The following is a 12,085-nucleotide window of genomic DNA, read 5'->3' as shown; positions in this document are numbered from 1 at the left end:
TTATCAGACGGCTTTTCCGAGCGCGGATCAGCGGAATTGGGCTCCATAAATCGCCGGGGCGGGTGACAGAACACTCCGTCTCCATTCCTGCGCCGGCTACAGGTTTATTGTGCTCAAATCCCATTCAACACAATGACAGATGAGAGGAGAGAGCTCGGCCACTCTCAGCACTGAACCCAGTGCACACAGACACACACACACACATGCAGGCACAGGCAGACACACACACAGGCACAGGTAGACACGCACACAGGCTCAGACACACACACACACATTTACAGGCAGTCGCACACATGCCTTCTAGGCAGAGCAGGCCCAGGGAAAAACCGACGAAGACACAGACAAAACAGATGCAAACACACCCACAGCATGCACACACACACACTTGTAGGCTGACACGTGTGGTTAGACAGTGACAGGAATAGACAGACACAGAGAGGGTCACAGTCCACATTGAACCCAGCCAGGGTACATGGGTGGAATGATAAACTCAATATTCCTTTACACTCTAAATTACCACTCCCCTCCTCCTCTCTTCCTTTTTTATAAAAGTCTCCTCTCCCTCTCCTTCCTTCCCACCTAGCCACTCTCCAGGACCCATACCTTAGAGAAGGTTATTCAGTCTGCCCCTGTAGACACACACACACACACACACACACGCTTATCCCAGGTGCCCCGACCCTTGGACACACCTTGATACAGGGGACTACCAGTCATGTACAGTATGCATATAAAATGTGAGTGTGTGTGTCAGTGTGTAGGTGGACGTGTGTGTATGGGTGTGTGTCAGTGTGTGTGTGTGTGTGTGACTGAGTGGAGTGGACTGCATGGGCATGAAGGACAATGAGGGAAATGTAATACTGATTGATTGACTGTGTCCTGAGTATATGCAGAGCTGGGCTATATATGTGTGTGTGTGTGTGTGTGGGGGGGGGGGGGGGGGGGGGGGGGGGGGGGACTGAGGGGTATGTGATGCTTGGCAGTGTGCTCACCAGAACACAACAAATAAGATTAAATGCAAAACGTCTGCAGGGTAATAACCGAGCGGTGCCCGCTTTTAAACATATGCTGGAAAATTTGCAAGTTGGAAGGGTGACTCTACTTTGACTCCGGGGTCTGTCAGATTGCAGCGATGTGATTGGTCCACATTGGTGGAGGTCACTGTCATTTGCTGACCCCAGCTTTTATTACTGAATCATTTTAGGTGTTTAAAACACACGCTTCCATTTGTTTAACTGGAGTCAGGTCGAGTGTGTTTTGAGAACAGCCTGGTATGGGTGTGTGTTTGCGCTGTGTGTGTGTATTTGTGTGTGTGTGTGTGAGAGAGCATGTATTTTACATGTTGAATGTACATAACAAACAATGCATACATATGACGTCACCATGTAAAAATAGAGTATTACAAATGCTCATTCACGTACACGCACACACACCATTCCAATCACTAACCGCCCCTAATTCTATTCCACACACACTCAAGCAGATGAAGTGAGCTTCATAAGCCGTTGTGTGTTTTAACCAGCGTGACCCCAGCTAACCTCTACATCTGTCTGACTCCAACCTCCACAAACAAACACTTGTCCTGATTATGGGTCTGCGTGGGTGTGCGTGTGCTGGGTGCATCTGTGTGTGTGTGTGTATGTGTGTGTATGTGTGTGCTGTGTGTGTGTGCGTGCGTGCGTGTGTTTTACAGGCCCTCCGTCTGTCAGAGCAGAACCCTGTATGATTCATAGGGTTATTACGGCGGCGCTGTAGCTTGCAGGAAACGTAGCTCATCATCAGATTACATTCATACACGTCCCACACCGCATACACATGCGCGAGGCAGTGAACGAGGTGTGTGTGGGATGAGGAGCGGGGATGGAGGAGCGTGAGGAGGTTTGGGGGTCATGGATGTTCTGAGAGGTTGGTGGGGTCTGTGTGCAGTCAGGAGCAAAGAGCAGAGAGAAGGCCCTGGAGCTCCCTGGCTGACGCTCTGTCCATGTGGTCACTCATCTCCGGTCCTACAGGTCTACCCCTTAGACTCTCCTATGTCACTTGTCACGTGACTCATCAGATCCAATCAACACTGAAGAACGTTCTATGTATTTGGTTGAGACTGATGATGTCATACCTGAACTGTAGTGTGCAGCAGCTCTGTACCTCCAACTGACTGAAGGCTGTTTATTCCCTGTTTGGGGTTGTGTCATTGTAGGGGTTATTTGTGTTTGCAGTTGTGTCTGTGGCTGAATGTTTTTTGTGGTGGAGTCTGTTGGTGGTTGTGCATCACCTGGTTGCTTGCTAAGGGGAAAACACATGCAATATATGAGTATCTTGATCTGACCATGAATATGTGTGTGTTTGTAGGTGTGTGTGCTGAGAGTATGTGTGTGTGTGTGTGTGTGTGAGTGTGTCTATAGCTGTGTAGTTGGGCATAATTATAAGATGTATCTGTGTGCATGAAGGCCTTGCTCCTGCATTTGTATGTGTGTTTGTGTGTCTGTGTAGGTGTGTGTGTCTGTGTAGGTGTGTGTGTCTGTGTAGGTGTGTGTGTCTGTGTAGGTGTGTGTGTGTGTGTGTGTAGGTGTGTGTGTCTGTGTAGGTGTGTGTGTGTATGTCTGTAGGTGGCCATCATTATAAGCTGGCCCTGTGTGTGTGAAGGCCATGCTCCCACGTTGATTGAAGGTTAAAGAGAGGCCTTCGGCTTGGCAAACTGAAGGCACGAAAAACGCACACACACACATATACTGTAAGTGCACACACACCGGAAAGACCTTGCTCCCCTCGGCAGACTATGCCACCCTAATCTAGGGCCATTCATGTGTGTCGTGTGTGTGTGTGTGTGTGTGTGTGTGTGAGAGAGAGAGAGAGAGAGAGAGAGAGAGAGAGAGAGAGAGAGAGAGAGAGAGAGAGAGAGAGAGAGAGGGACTGAGAGAGATGAAGGATAGCCATAGGTGAACTCTGCTGTTCTAAAACAATAGAGTCCATCTGCTCCCTGTCGCCACTGCCAACACAAGTCTAACCTCTACCCACCTCTCTCTCCCTCTCTCTCCCTCTCTCTCCCTCCCTCTCTCTCCCTCTCTCTCTCACTCTCTCTAACTCTCTTTCTCTCTCTTCCTTTCTCTCTCTTCCTTTCTCTCTCTCTCTCTCTCTCTCTCTCTCTCTCTCTCTCTCTGTCTCTCTCCCTCTCCGCATCTCTCTTCCTCTATTTTTCTCTCTCTACCCCTCTCTCTGTCTTTCTCTCTTTCTCACTGCCAGCACATTGTGTCTAACCTTCGATGCACCTTCTCTTGTTCCCTCTCAGTCTGAGGTCTATCCCTCTTTCTTTCTCTCCTCCACCCTTCTCTTCTGCTCCCTCTCTTGTCTTGCCCGAGCCAACTCGCTGTGTCTCGCCCACCTCCCTACCCACCACCTCCCTACTGGCTTTCTGGGCCTGCATCCAACACATACACGCACACACCTATATATTTCAACAATACTGTTGGCTGGGATTCCACGAACATGCAGGTTTAAGATGTCTGTCACAATAATCAAAAATGTTACTGACGTTCTCACCCTTTCCCCCTCCTCCCCCTCTCTCCGTCTGTCGTACTCCATCTCCTTCCTTCTTTTTCTTTCACTCTCTTTTTTCTTTCTTTTTTCTCTCCGTCTTTCCCTCTGTCTCTGCCCCCTCACCTCAGTAACAGGGTTTCCCTACCCCAGTGCAGGGGCAGCAGTAGCCTATCGGGGAGCCCATTTGAGAGGGAGGGGTCGTGCTGTCTACAACACATTCCGTGCCGCACCTCCACCCCCACCCATCCCCGCCTATGGAGCGTGAGTACACACACACACACACAAACACACATTCATGCGTCCTATGACAGCTCTCTATGAGTGGGAGCACTACACTCACAGACACACACACACACACACATCCAAATATCATTCACCAAGTGTGACACACACACAAACACATACTCCATGACAGGAGAATGGCGGGGGAAAACAAAAAGGCATTTTCTAATAGAGCGGAAAATTGCTCTTTGATTCCAGAATGGCCAAATTTGTCTCCCTTTTTTTGAATGTGTCATTCTTTATTCGGTGGTGAATGGACTGCTGTGGCCTGCCCTGCACACTCCACTGGAAATGTATTAGCCTGCACTCTGAAGAAAGAGAGGGAGGGTTAGGGGCAGAGAGAATGAAAGAGAGAGAAAGAGAGAGAGGGGGGTGTAAGTGAGAGAGAGAGAGTTATTTGTTATTCGAGATGGAGAAACACCAGCAGATTCCTTCACCATCTTTGTGGTCCAGGGAAGGTTGTGTGGTGTAATGTGTAGTATTAGTGTGTCGTGTAGTTTGTAGTTTTAGTGGGTCGTGTAGTGGGCTTCACAAATGATACAGTTGTATTTCATCTGAACCTCTGTTTGTGTGGGTGTGTGTGTGTGTGTGTTGTGTGTGTGTGTGTTATCCTGTCCCCACAGTGTGGTCTACCAGGACGGCTTCTACGGAGCAGAAATATACGTAAGCATTCACACACACACAAACCCTGAGTCGTATTTATAGTAGAATAGGTTCTACTTGTTTCAGAGAACTTCAATCAGGCGCTCAATTCTTTTCTATTAATTATCACCTCGTTAATCGCTACTGTGATAACCTTTGCACATACCTTTGCACACACTACTCTCTAAAACACACACACACACTTTTTCTCCTTCACAATAATTACCTTACAGACTACTATCTTCAAAGTTCAATATTGTTGTAATTGAATTGTAACCACATCTTTCTTCTCCTACTTTCCTTCCTTCCTCCCCCCTCCTCTCCTCCCTCTCTCTCTTCTCCTCCCTCTCTCTTCTCCTCCCTCTCTCTTCTCCTCGATCTTATCTCAGGGGGGTTATGCAGCCTACAGATATGCCCAGCCAGCTGCCACTGCAGCAGCTGCCTACAGCGACAGGTAAGTCTCTTAAGACTTACCTACACACCTCCTCCCTCCCCCCTACACACCTCCTCCCCCCCTCCCCCGTACACACCTGCTGCCTCCCTCCCCCCTACACACCTCCTCCCCCCCCTCCCCCCTACACACCTCCTCCCTGCCCCCTACAAACCTCCTCCCTCCCCCCTACACACCTCCTCCCCCCTACACACCTCCTCCCCCCCTCCCCCTTCACACCTCCTCCCCCCCTCCCCCTACCCACCTCCTCCCCCCCTACACACCTCCTCCCTGCCCCCTACAAACCTCCTCCCTCCCCCTACACACCTCCTCCCCCCCTACACTCCTCCTCCACCCTACACACCTCCTCCTTCCCTCCCCCCTACATACCTCCTCCACCCTACACACCTCCTCCTTCCCTCCCCCCTACACACCTCCTCCACCCTACACACCTCCTCCTTCCCTCCCCCTACACACCTCCTCCCCCCTACACACCTCCTCCCTGCCCCCTACAAACCTCCTCCCTCCCCCCTACACACCTCCTCCTTCCCTCCCCCCTACACACCTCCTCCCCCCCTCCCCCCTACACACCTCCTCCCCCCCTCCCCCCTTCACACCTCCTCCCCCCCTCCCCCTACACACCTCCTCCCCCCTACACACCTCCTCCCTGCCCCCTACAAACCTCCTCCCCCCCTACACACCTCCTCCCCCTACACACCTCCTCCCCCCCTACACTCCTCCTCCCTCCCCCCTACACACCTCCTCCACCCTACACACCTCCTCCCTGCCCCCTACACACCTCCTCCCTCCCCCCTACACACCTCCTCCCCCCCTCCCCCCTACACACCTCTTCCCTCCCCTCTACACACCTCCTCCCTCCCTCCACCCTACACACCTCCTCCCCCCCTCCCCCCCTCCCCCCTACACACCTCTTCCCTCCCCTCTACACACCTCCTCCCTCCCTCCACCCTACACACCTCCTCCCTCCCTCCCCCCTACAAACCTCCTCCCTCCCCCCTACAAACCTCCTTCCTACACACCTCCTCCCACCTATACACTCCCTCCCTCCCAGACACCACACCTTAATAATGAAGTTGAGCAGGAGGCAGGAAGAGTGTGTTAACATGAACATGGAGGATCTTCACCTGTATGGTTCCTACAGTACATGTTAACACTGTCAGGAGTCTAACAGGAGCCATACTGAACTCACTGGCTGTCCAACATGCAGCCTGGAGGAAGAAGGTTAGATAGAAGCACCTGAGGGAACACCTCCCCACCCCTCAGCACCTCAACAACCACCCACCCCTCGACCCTCACCCATGTCCTTCACTGATCTCCTGCCACTTAGCCTCCAGGGGCCCAGTATTCAGACAGGGTCAGGCCAAGATTGGAGCTCTCTTCCCTGGGTAGATTGCCCCAGCAGGTTGGGGGTCTGGCGGTGGTTGTGTGTGGGGCTGTGAGGGTGTTGAAGGAGCTAATCTGGGGGAGATTGAGCGTGTCAGAACAGATAAGAGACGAGCGCGGAGGGAGCCTGTAGGCCACAGATAATGTAAGATTTATCAGAGGAGTGGAGAGGAGGAGGGGAGGGGGAGGAGGAGGGGGGAGACTCTGGGGGAGTTCTGAGGGGGCGAGAGGCAGGAAGGTGAAGGGCTGTCTCTCCACCAGAGTTATCCCATTCTGTTGTTCTTTTTTTTGCATTACTCCTGCCTCATCTCCCTCTCTCCTTATCTCTCTTTATCTTTTGCTCTTTTTTCCGTCCCTTGTTCTGCGCTCCGTGTCTGCCTCCTGTTCCCTCACTCGCTCCAGTGGCTCCACTGAAAATCATAAGAGCTTTCTATCTCTCCCTTGCTTTTGGTATTTGTCTCTCTCTCATTTTTTTTAGCTCTGATGATTTACAGTGAATAAGTGGAGTAAGTGGAGAGAGAAAGAGGAGAGGAGAACAGGGCTTTCTTCAGCTTTTTTACTGTGGGTGAACCGAGCCCTGCGAGAACTGAGCGAGAGTGGATCACTGCTGTCTGTCCTCTCTCCACTGTGGAGGATTTACACACACACACACACACACACACTACTGTCTTTATCATATCCCTGAACAGTCCTGGAATAGTTACACTGCTAACTTTACCTTTCAGAATGCGTCACACTATTTCATCATCCCCCTTTCATCCAAACTCCTCCTCCACCTCATTCCCTACACCCCCTGAGTTTGGTCTTTGGCCTCACCCCTCCTCCACCCTTAACACTCATACCCTGCCACCCCTTCCTCCGCGACACACAAGCGCCAGGGTGGAACCCCTTGCATTGCCTTATCTTTGCCCTCCAGACCTTCGCCGGCATCTCTCACTTCCAGAGGAGAGTAAACCAATGAAGAAGAGTAGAGAGGATGAGGAGAGGGGCTTGATGAAGCGGTCTGTGTTGGCCCCTCTGTTCCCCTTCTTCAGGAGGGAGAAACGGAGGGATGAAAGGAGCGATGGCGGGATTAGTTCAGAATCAGTGATGGCGAAGGTAGAAGGAACGACCCCACAGAGACAGGTGGAAGGACGGAGGGGCAGGAGGACTAGGAATGGAGGAGTGCAGACGGAGGGCTCTCTCTTTCTCCTCTCTCCCTTTCGCCCTGCTCACCCCCATCGCTCCATTTCGGTTCTTTATCTTCGTCTCTCCTTCATTCTGTTTCTTGTTCTAACTCTCTCTGAATTTGTCCCCATCCATATTCCATGCCCTCCCTCTCTGCTCTGTCTCTTGGCCTCTCTAGTTCATTCCTTCTGTTCTTTTCTTCCTCCACTCTCTCCATCTGTATCCCTATCCCTTCTCTCTCTCTTCATTCCATTCTCTTTTTCTTTGGTCTTTCTCTCTCTTTCTTCCCTCTCTCTCTCCCTCCTCCTCTTCCACCTCTTCTCTCTGGTAGGTTTTCACTCTGATCTCATCCCTCTCCCACCCTCCGGAAGATAAAACACTCACTCCTTTTTCTCATAAACCCGAAACGGCTAAAACAAATCATTGCAATCACAGCCTCTCACCTTTACGACGTACATTTACAGGGAGGCATGGGTAACGCGCTGGTCCTGCCGTGCAGGGCTCCTTAACGTGAAGCAGAGGAGGAAATGATTATAGATCCTGTCTCCAGATCCCCGTTAAAATCGACGACCCGATGCGTTGGTGTCTCATGCATACTCATTGTGGACAGCGCACGGTGTCTGTCCGCTAGCAAACCTTAAGGACCGTTTTCAATCAAAGCCAATGGCAGGAAAAACAATTACCAATGTTTGAAAATGAATGGATTGACCAGTAGAGGATTACTCTCTGAGGCTGGCTTTCTTCAGGGACCAGACATAGAACAGATGTAGCACAGACATGGGACCAGACATCCCACCAAACGCAAGCTAAATGTAAGCTAAACGTAAGCTAAACGTAAGCTAAACGTAAGCTAAAAGCAAGCTAAACGTAAGCTAAACGTAAGCTAAAAGCAGGCTAAACGTTTCAAGGGAACACGTGGCCTGTTCGTATTTCCTAGAGGTGGGACCACCAATATGTCCTCAATTAGATTCTGTTTGTTTCAGACATGTTCATGTATTGACATCTTGATGTGTGTGTGTGTCTCCTCTCCAGTTACGGAAGAGTCTATGCAACTGCAGACCCCTACCACCACACGCTCGGTCCTGCAGCCACATACAGCGTTGGCACTATGGTGAGTACTCTTCCTCTCTGATCCCACTCTGCCACACACCATCAAAATGGCTCCTCACTTGTAGTTTTGTAGTCATAATGTCATCCTTCACAGAGCCGTGTCATCATTTCACAGTATTGAATATCTCTGGGGGGGAAAAAAGGAGAATAGCTACAAAAAAAATTGGTTTAACGTTTTGAAAAAAATGTCAGGGCGACAACTTGATTCCCTTCAATAAATTTATTGCTGACGCAGGCTCAGTCTTGCAAGTTTGGTATTGACCTCAGGTCGATGCTTGTTTTACCAGAGTGCAGCTCTTCTCCTTCTCCCTCCCTGTCTGGACCAGTTTACATTAATGTGAGGTGTAATGTGTAGATCTATAGTGTTTAGAATGGGTATCCCAGATGGGGGAGTTGAACTGATGTGTTTTTAAGGGGAGTTGCATTATCAGTTCCTGTATGTGTTTTTCTAAGACAGGCCTGCTGAATGTTTAATGTGAGTTCTGCCACTTCGGTAAATGAAAATGGGTTGTTGCCTTATTCTCAAACTCCCCATTCAATTTCACTGGCCTGGAGCTCCTTGTTTGAAACCCAACTGAGACTGACTTTCGTTTCCCTCACGGAGAGGAAGAGTCTCCTAAATTCTAGCAGGGGGAAACAGTGGACCGGTTAATGTTTGTTTTTAGCTAGCTTTTGCAGCTAACATCAAAGATGAAAAAAGAACAGCCCAAAACGAAGGGAAAAGAAAAACAGAACGAGCAATTTGTTTTCTTCCGCGGGTGCGGGCAGGGACTTCCTCCAAAGATTAACGACCGTCTTGAGCGGCGCACTTCAGTGTGCTCAGGGATATCACACAGGAAAGAAAAGGGAAAAAGAGAGAAAGATAGAAAAGAAAGAAAGAAAAACGGACAAAACCAAAGGAGAGAAAGAGTCAGAGGAGTAACATCACGGCATCCAGCTCGCCCGAGCCAGTCCGGCCGTACTGATTAGTGTTGAGGTAGCTCCGTAGACAGATGAGAGGGGTGTTGTGTGCCGACATGCGTGTGATGCCGAGAGCACAGCCCCCCCCCCCTGCCCCCCCTCCTCCCCAACAGCCCCCTCCATGCAGCTGCTAGCTAAAAGCCTTCATTAATTACGACCATTCTTTTTCCTCTTCATTTGCTTAATTAATACTGTGGCCTGTGTTTCTGTCCTTTATTACTCTCTTTACTTCTCTTCTTTTTCCTCTGAAATTCTCCTCCCTTTTCCACCATGCACTGATAATTTTTTGCCATTTGCTAACAAACTCTGACAAAACTTCACTTAGATCTTCCACACACTCACACACACACATACACAAACTTATACACTGCAGGGATGTAGGGATATTCGAATGGGATGAAACAGTGAGTCTGACCCCTCAGTAAGCCAAACAGTGACAGTGCTTGAAAGGCAGATTACTTCTGTTCGAGCCCCAGTACATTTTTTTCCCACTGGGGACCCAGAGAATGAATCATGTTCAATTACCATCCTTGAGATTAAGGCCTGGTCTTAATGAGGCCCTAGGAGGTTAGAGCTGGGCTAGTCTAGCATTAGCGTTAGCTCTGTACCAAGGCATGAGGTTAGCATCAGGCCAACCTAGTGTTAGCCTCCCAAGGCTGATGTCTGAAGGTGAACATTATGCTGTCTGTGCTGAGGTCTGGCTTTAATTTGATGTGAAGTAATATTATAATAATTTGATATCATTATGTGGCCATGGTAGCTGTGACTACGCCATAGAAGAGAAGAGAGAACCCCATGAAGAGCAGCAGCCTTTGAAGGCTGAGCTAGCTAAGGCTCTGTAGATAGCCTGGCCAGTGGGAGACACAGGACCACAGAGCACAAGAGCTCGGATTAGAGGATGGGGGTGGGGAGGGGGGGGGTACAGTAGGAGAGGTATGCAGGGGGCAGGGGAGGTGAGGGGGCGCAGGAAGTATGAATCCACCCTGGCATGCCTTCTGACCATCTTCATTAGAATATGAAAGAGAATGAATGTGCTGCTATATATCTGACTGACCTATTTAACACATGGAGGATTGGTCTCTATAAAGTACTGTAGCTTGACTGCACGATCAAAGCTGTGCTTTAGTCACTAATTGGTGGAAATCTTAACATCTCGTATCCCAGATCCCAGACACCACACACACGTCGTTACACACACAATCACACACATACACTTCGTAAAAACTATGCAGAACATCTATAAAACATTTTTGTAACACTTTACTTTTTTAGGTCTTTACACTTTCATTTCAGCTAAACAAACAAGGAACAAACAAAAAAATACATGGAAAAATGGAGGAACATTTCTTTGGGAAAAGAGAAGCCAGTAATATCAATATGACCCAAGGTTGCTCTACTGAGTTCTGATTGGAGTTCTTTTTTCATCTTTGATGTTGCAGGCTAGCCTATACCGAGGAGGGTGCAGTCGGTTCTCGCCCTACTAGCGGACACACCCCCTTCCCTTCCCCAGCAAAACAAACAAACAAACAAACTCTAAATAAATGCCTCCCTGCTCTCAATGGGAAAATATAAACTAAAGTAGGAGTTCAATATACTGTACTTCCGGGTCAAAACTGACACCTGGTGACCCTAGGACTTTCTGCAGTTGATGCCCAGTTTTAAATATTGACTGAAGTTTATGCATTCTCATCCATGTACTATACTGTACTACAGTGATGTTCTAACTACTGTCTGTATTTCAATGTCATGTTTCTTCTGTTGAAATGAATGGTTTGCCGTTGGAGAAATGGGAGATGGTTGTTCTGAAGAAGAGAGAGAGAGAGAGCTGGAACAGAGGAGAAGGATTTTTTTTGTTTTGTTTCACCCACTCTTCCATTTTTCTTTCTCTCTCTCTTTAAGTGTAGTGTTCTCAAACTCTGCTCCCGGGGAATGGTTGTGTGAGTTCTGGTTTTAATTCCATCCAATTTCCTTTTTCCTTATTGTTACAATTAGTCATTGCCCCCATATACATTAAGGCCAGTAATGTTCAGCAATTGCAGTTTGAGCAACAAATTTCAAATTGGATTTTATTAAGTAAATGATAGTGCTATTCTCTGCTCTTATAGGATTGGCTGGACCCAATGTTAGCCCGCTAGCCCCTTAACGGGAGTTTCAGAGTTTGAGAGCGATTTTAAATGCCGCTTTGAAATCATTCTGCTGAATGAGGAGGAACTAACTCAAAATGGCTGCCAGGAAGTGATGCATTACTGAATGAGGAAGTGGAAATGGAAGTGATGCATTACTGAAGGCAGGGCGGGAGGAAGTGATGTATGGTGGTATTCAGGGCTGGGTAGGTGCAGGTAGGGGAGGGGGGATGTGTTGGGAAGTGTGTCAGAGATATGGCAGCAGCAGCAGAATGGGCAGCCATATGTTAGAGCAGGCATTGATCACTGGCACCCAGCCAAAGGCTGAGGCTGAGGCTGAGGCAAAAGGTAAAAGCGGAGACAAAGGCCAGAAGCCACGTAGAAGGCTGGAAGCAGAGACTGGGAGTAGAGGCTGGGAACTAGAAGAGGTCGGTGG

The 12,085-nt window shown here is 49.2% G+C and overlaps 1 protein-coding gene across 2 annotated transcripts in view; it reads left to right on the top strand.

Moving 5' to 3' along the window:
* The window catches only part of rbfox3a (RNA binding fox-1 homolog 3a), a 28,716-nt gene extending 17,706 nt beyond the window's left edge, over window positions 1-11,010 (top strand). Inside the window, exons 7-11 of one of the 2 annotated variants that reach the window (XM_067244229.1) lie at window positions 3,660-3,792; window positions 4,437-4,476; window positions 4,845-4,909; window positions 8,489-8,567; window positions 10,966-11,010. In XM_067244229.1, coding sequence (XP_067100330.1) covers window positions 3,660-3,792; window positions 4,437-4,476; window positions 4,845-4,909; window positions 8,489-8,567; window positions 10,966-11,010 — 362 coding nt within the window. Of the gene's footprint in view, window positions 1-3,659; window positions 3,793-4,436; window positions 4,477-4,844; window positions 4,910-8,488; window positions 8,589-10,965 lie in introns of those variants that run through there. The other variant, XM_067244228.1, reaches the window with a different exon arrangement.
* The last annotated feature ends 1,075 nt before the right edge of the window (window positions 11,011-12,085 follow it).

The sequence above is a fragment of the Osmerus mordax genome, chromosome 10 (assembly GCF_038355195.1).
Source record: "Osmerus mordax isolate fOsmMor3 chromosome 10, fOsmMor3.pri, whole genome shotgun sequence".
NCBI lineage: Eukaryota > Metazoa > Chordata > Actinopteri > Osmeriformes > Osmeridae > Osmerus > Osmerus mordax.
Note: the sequence above shows the minus strand (reverse complement) of the source record. Positions and strands in the feature narration are given on the sequence as shown.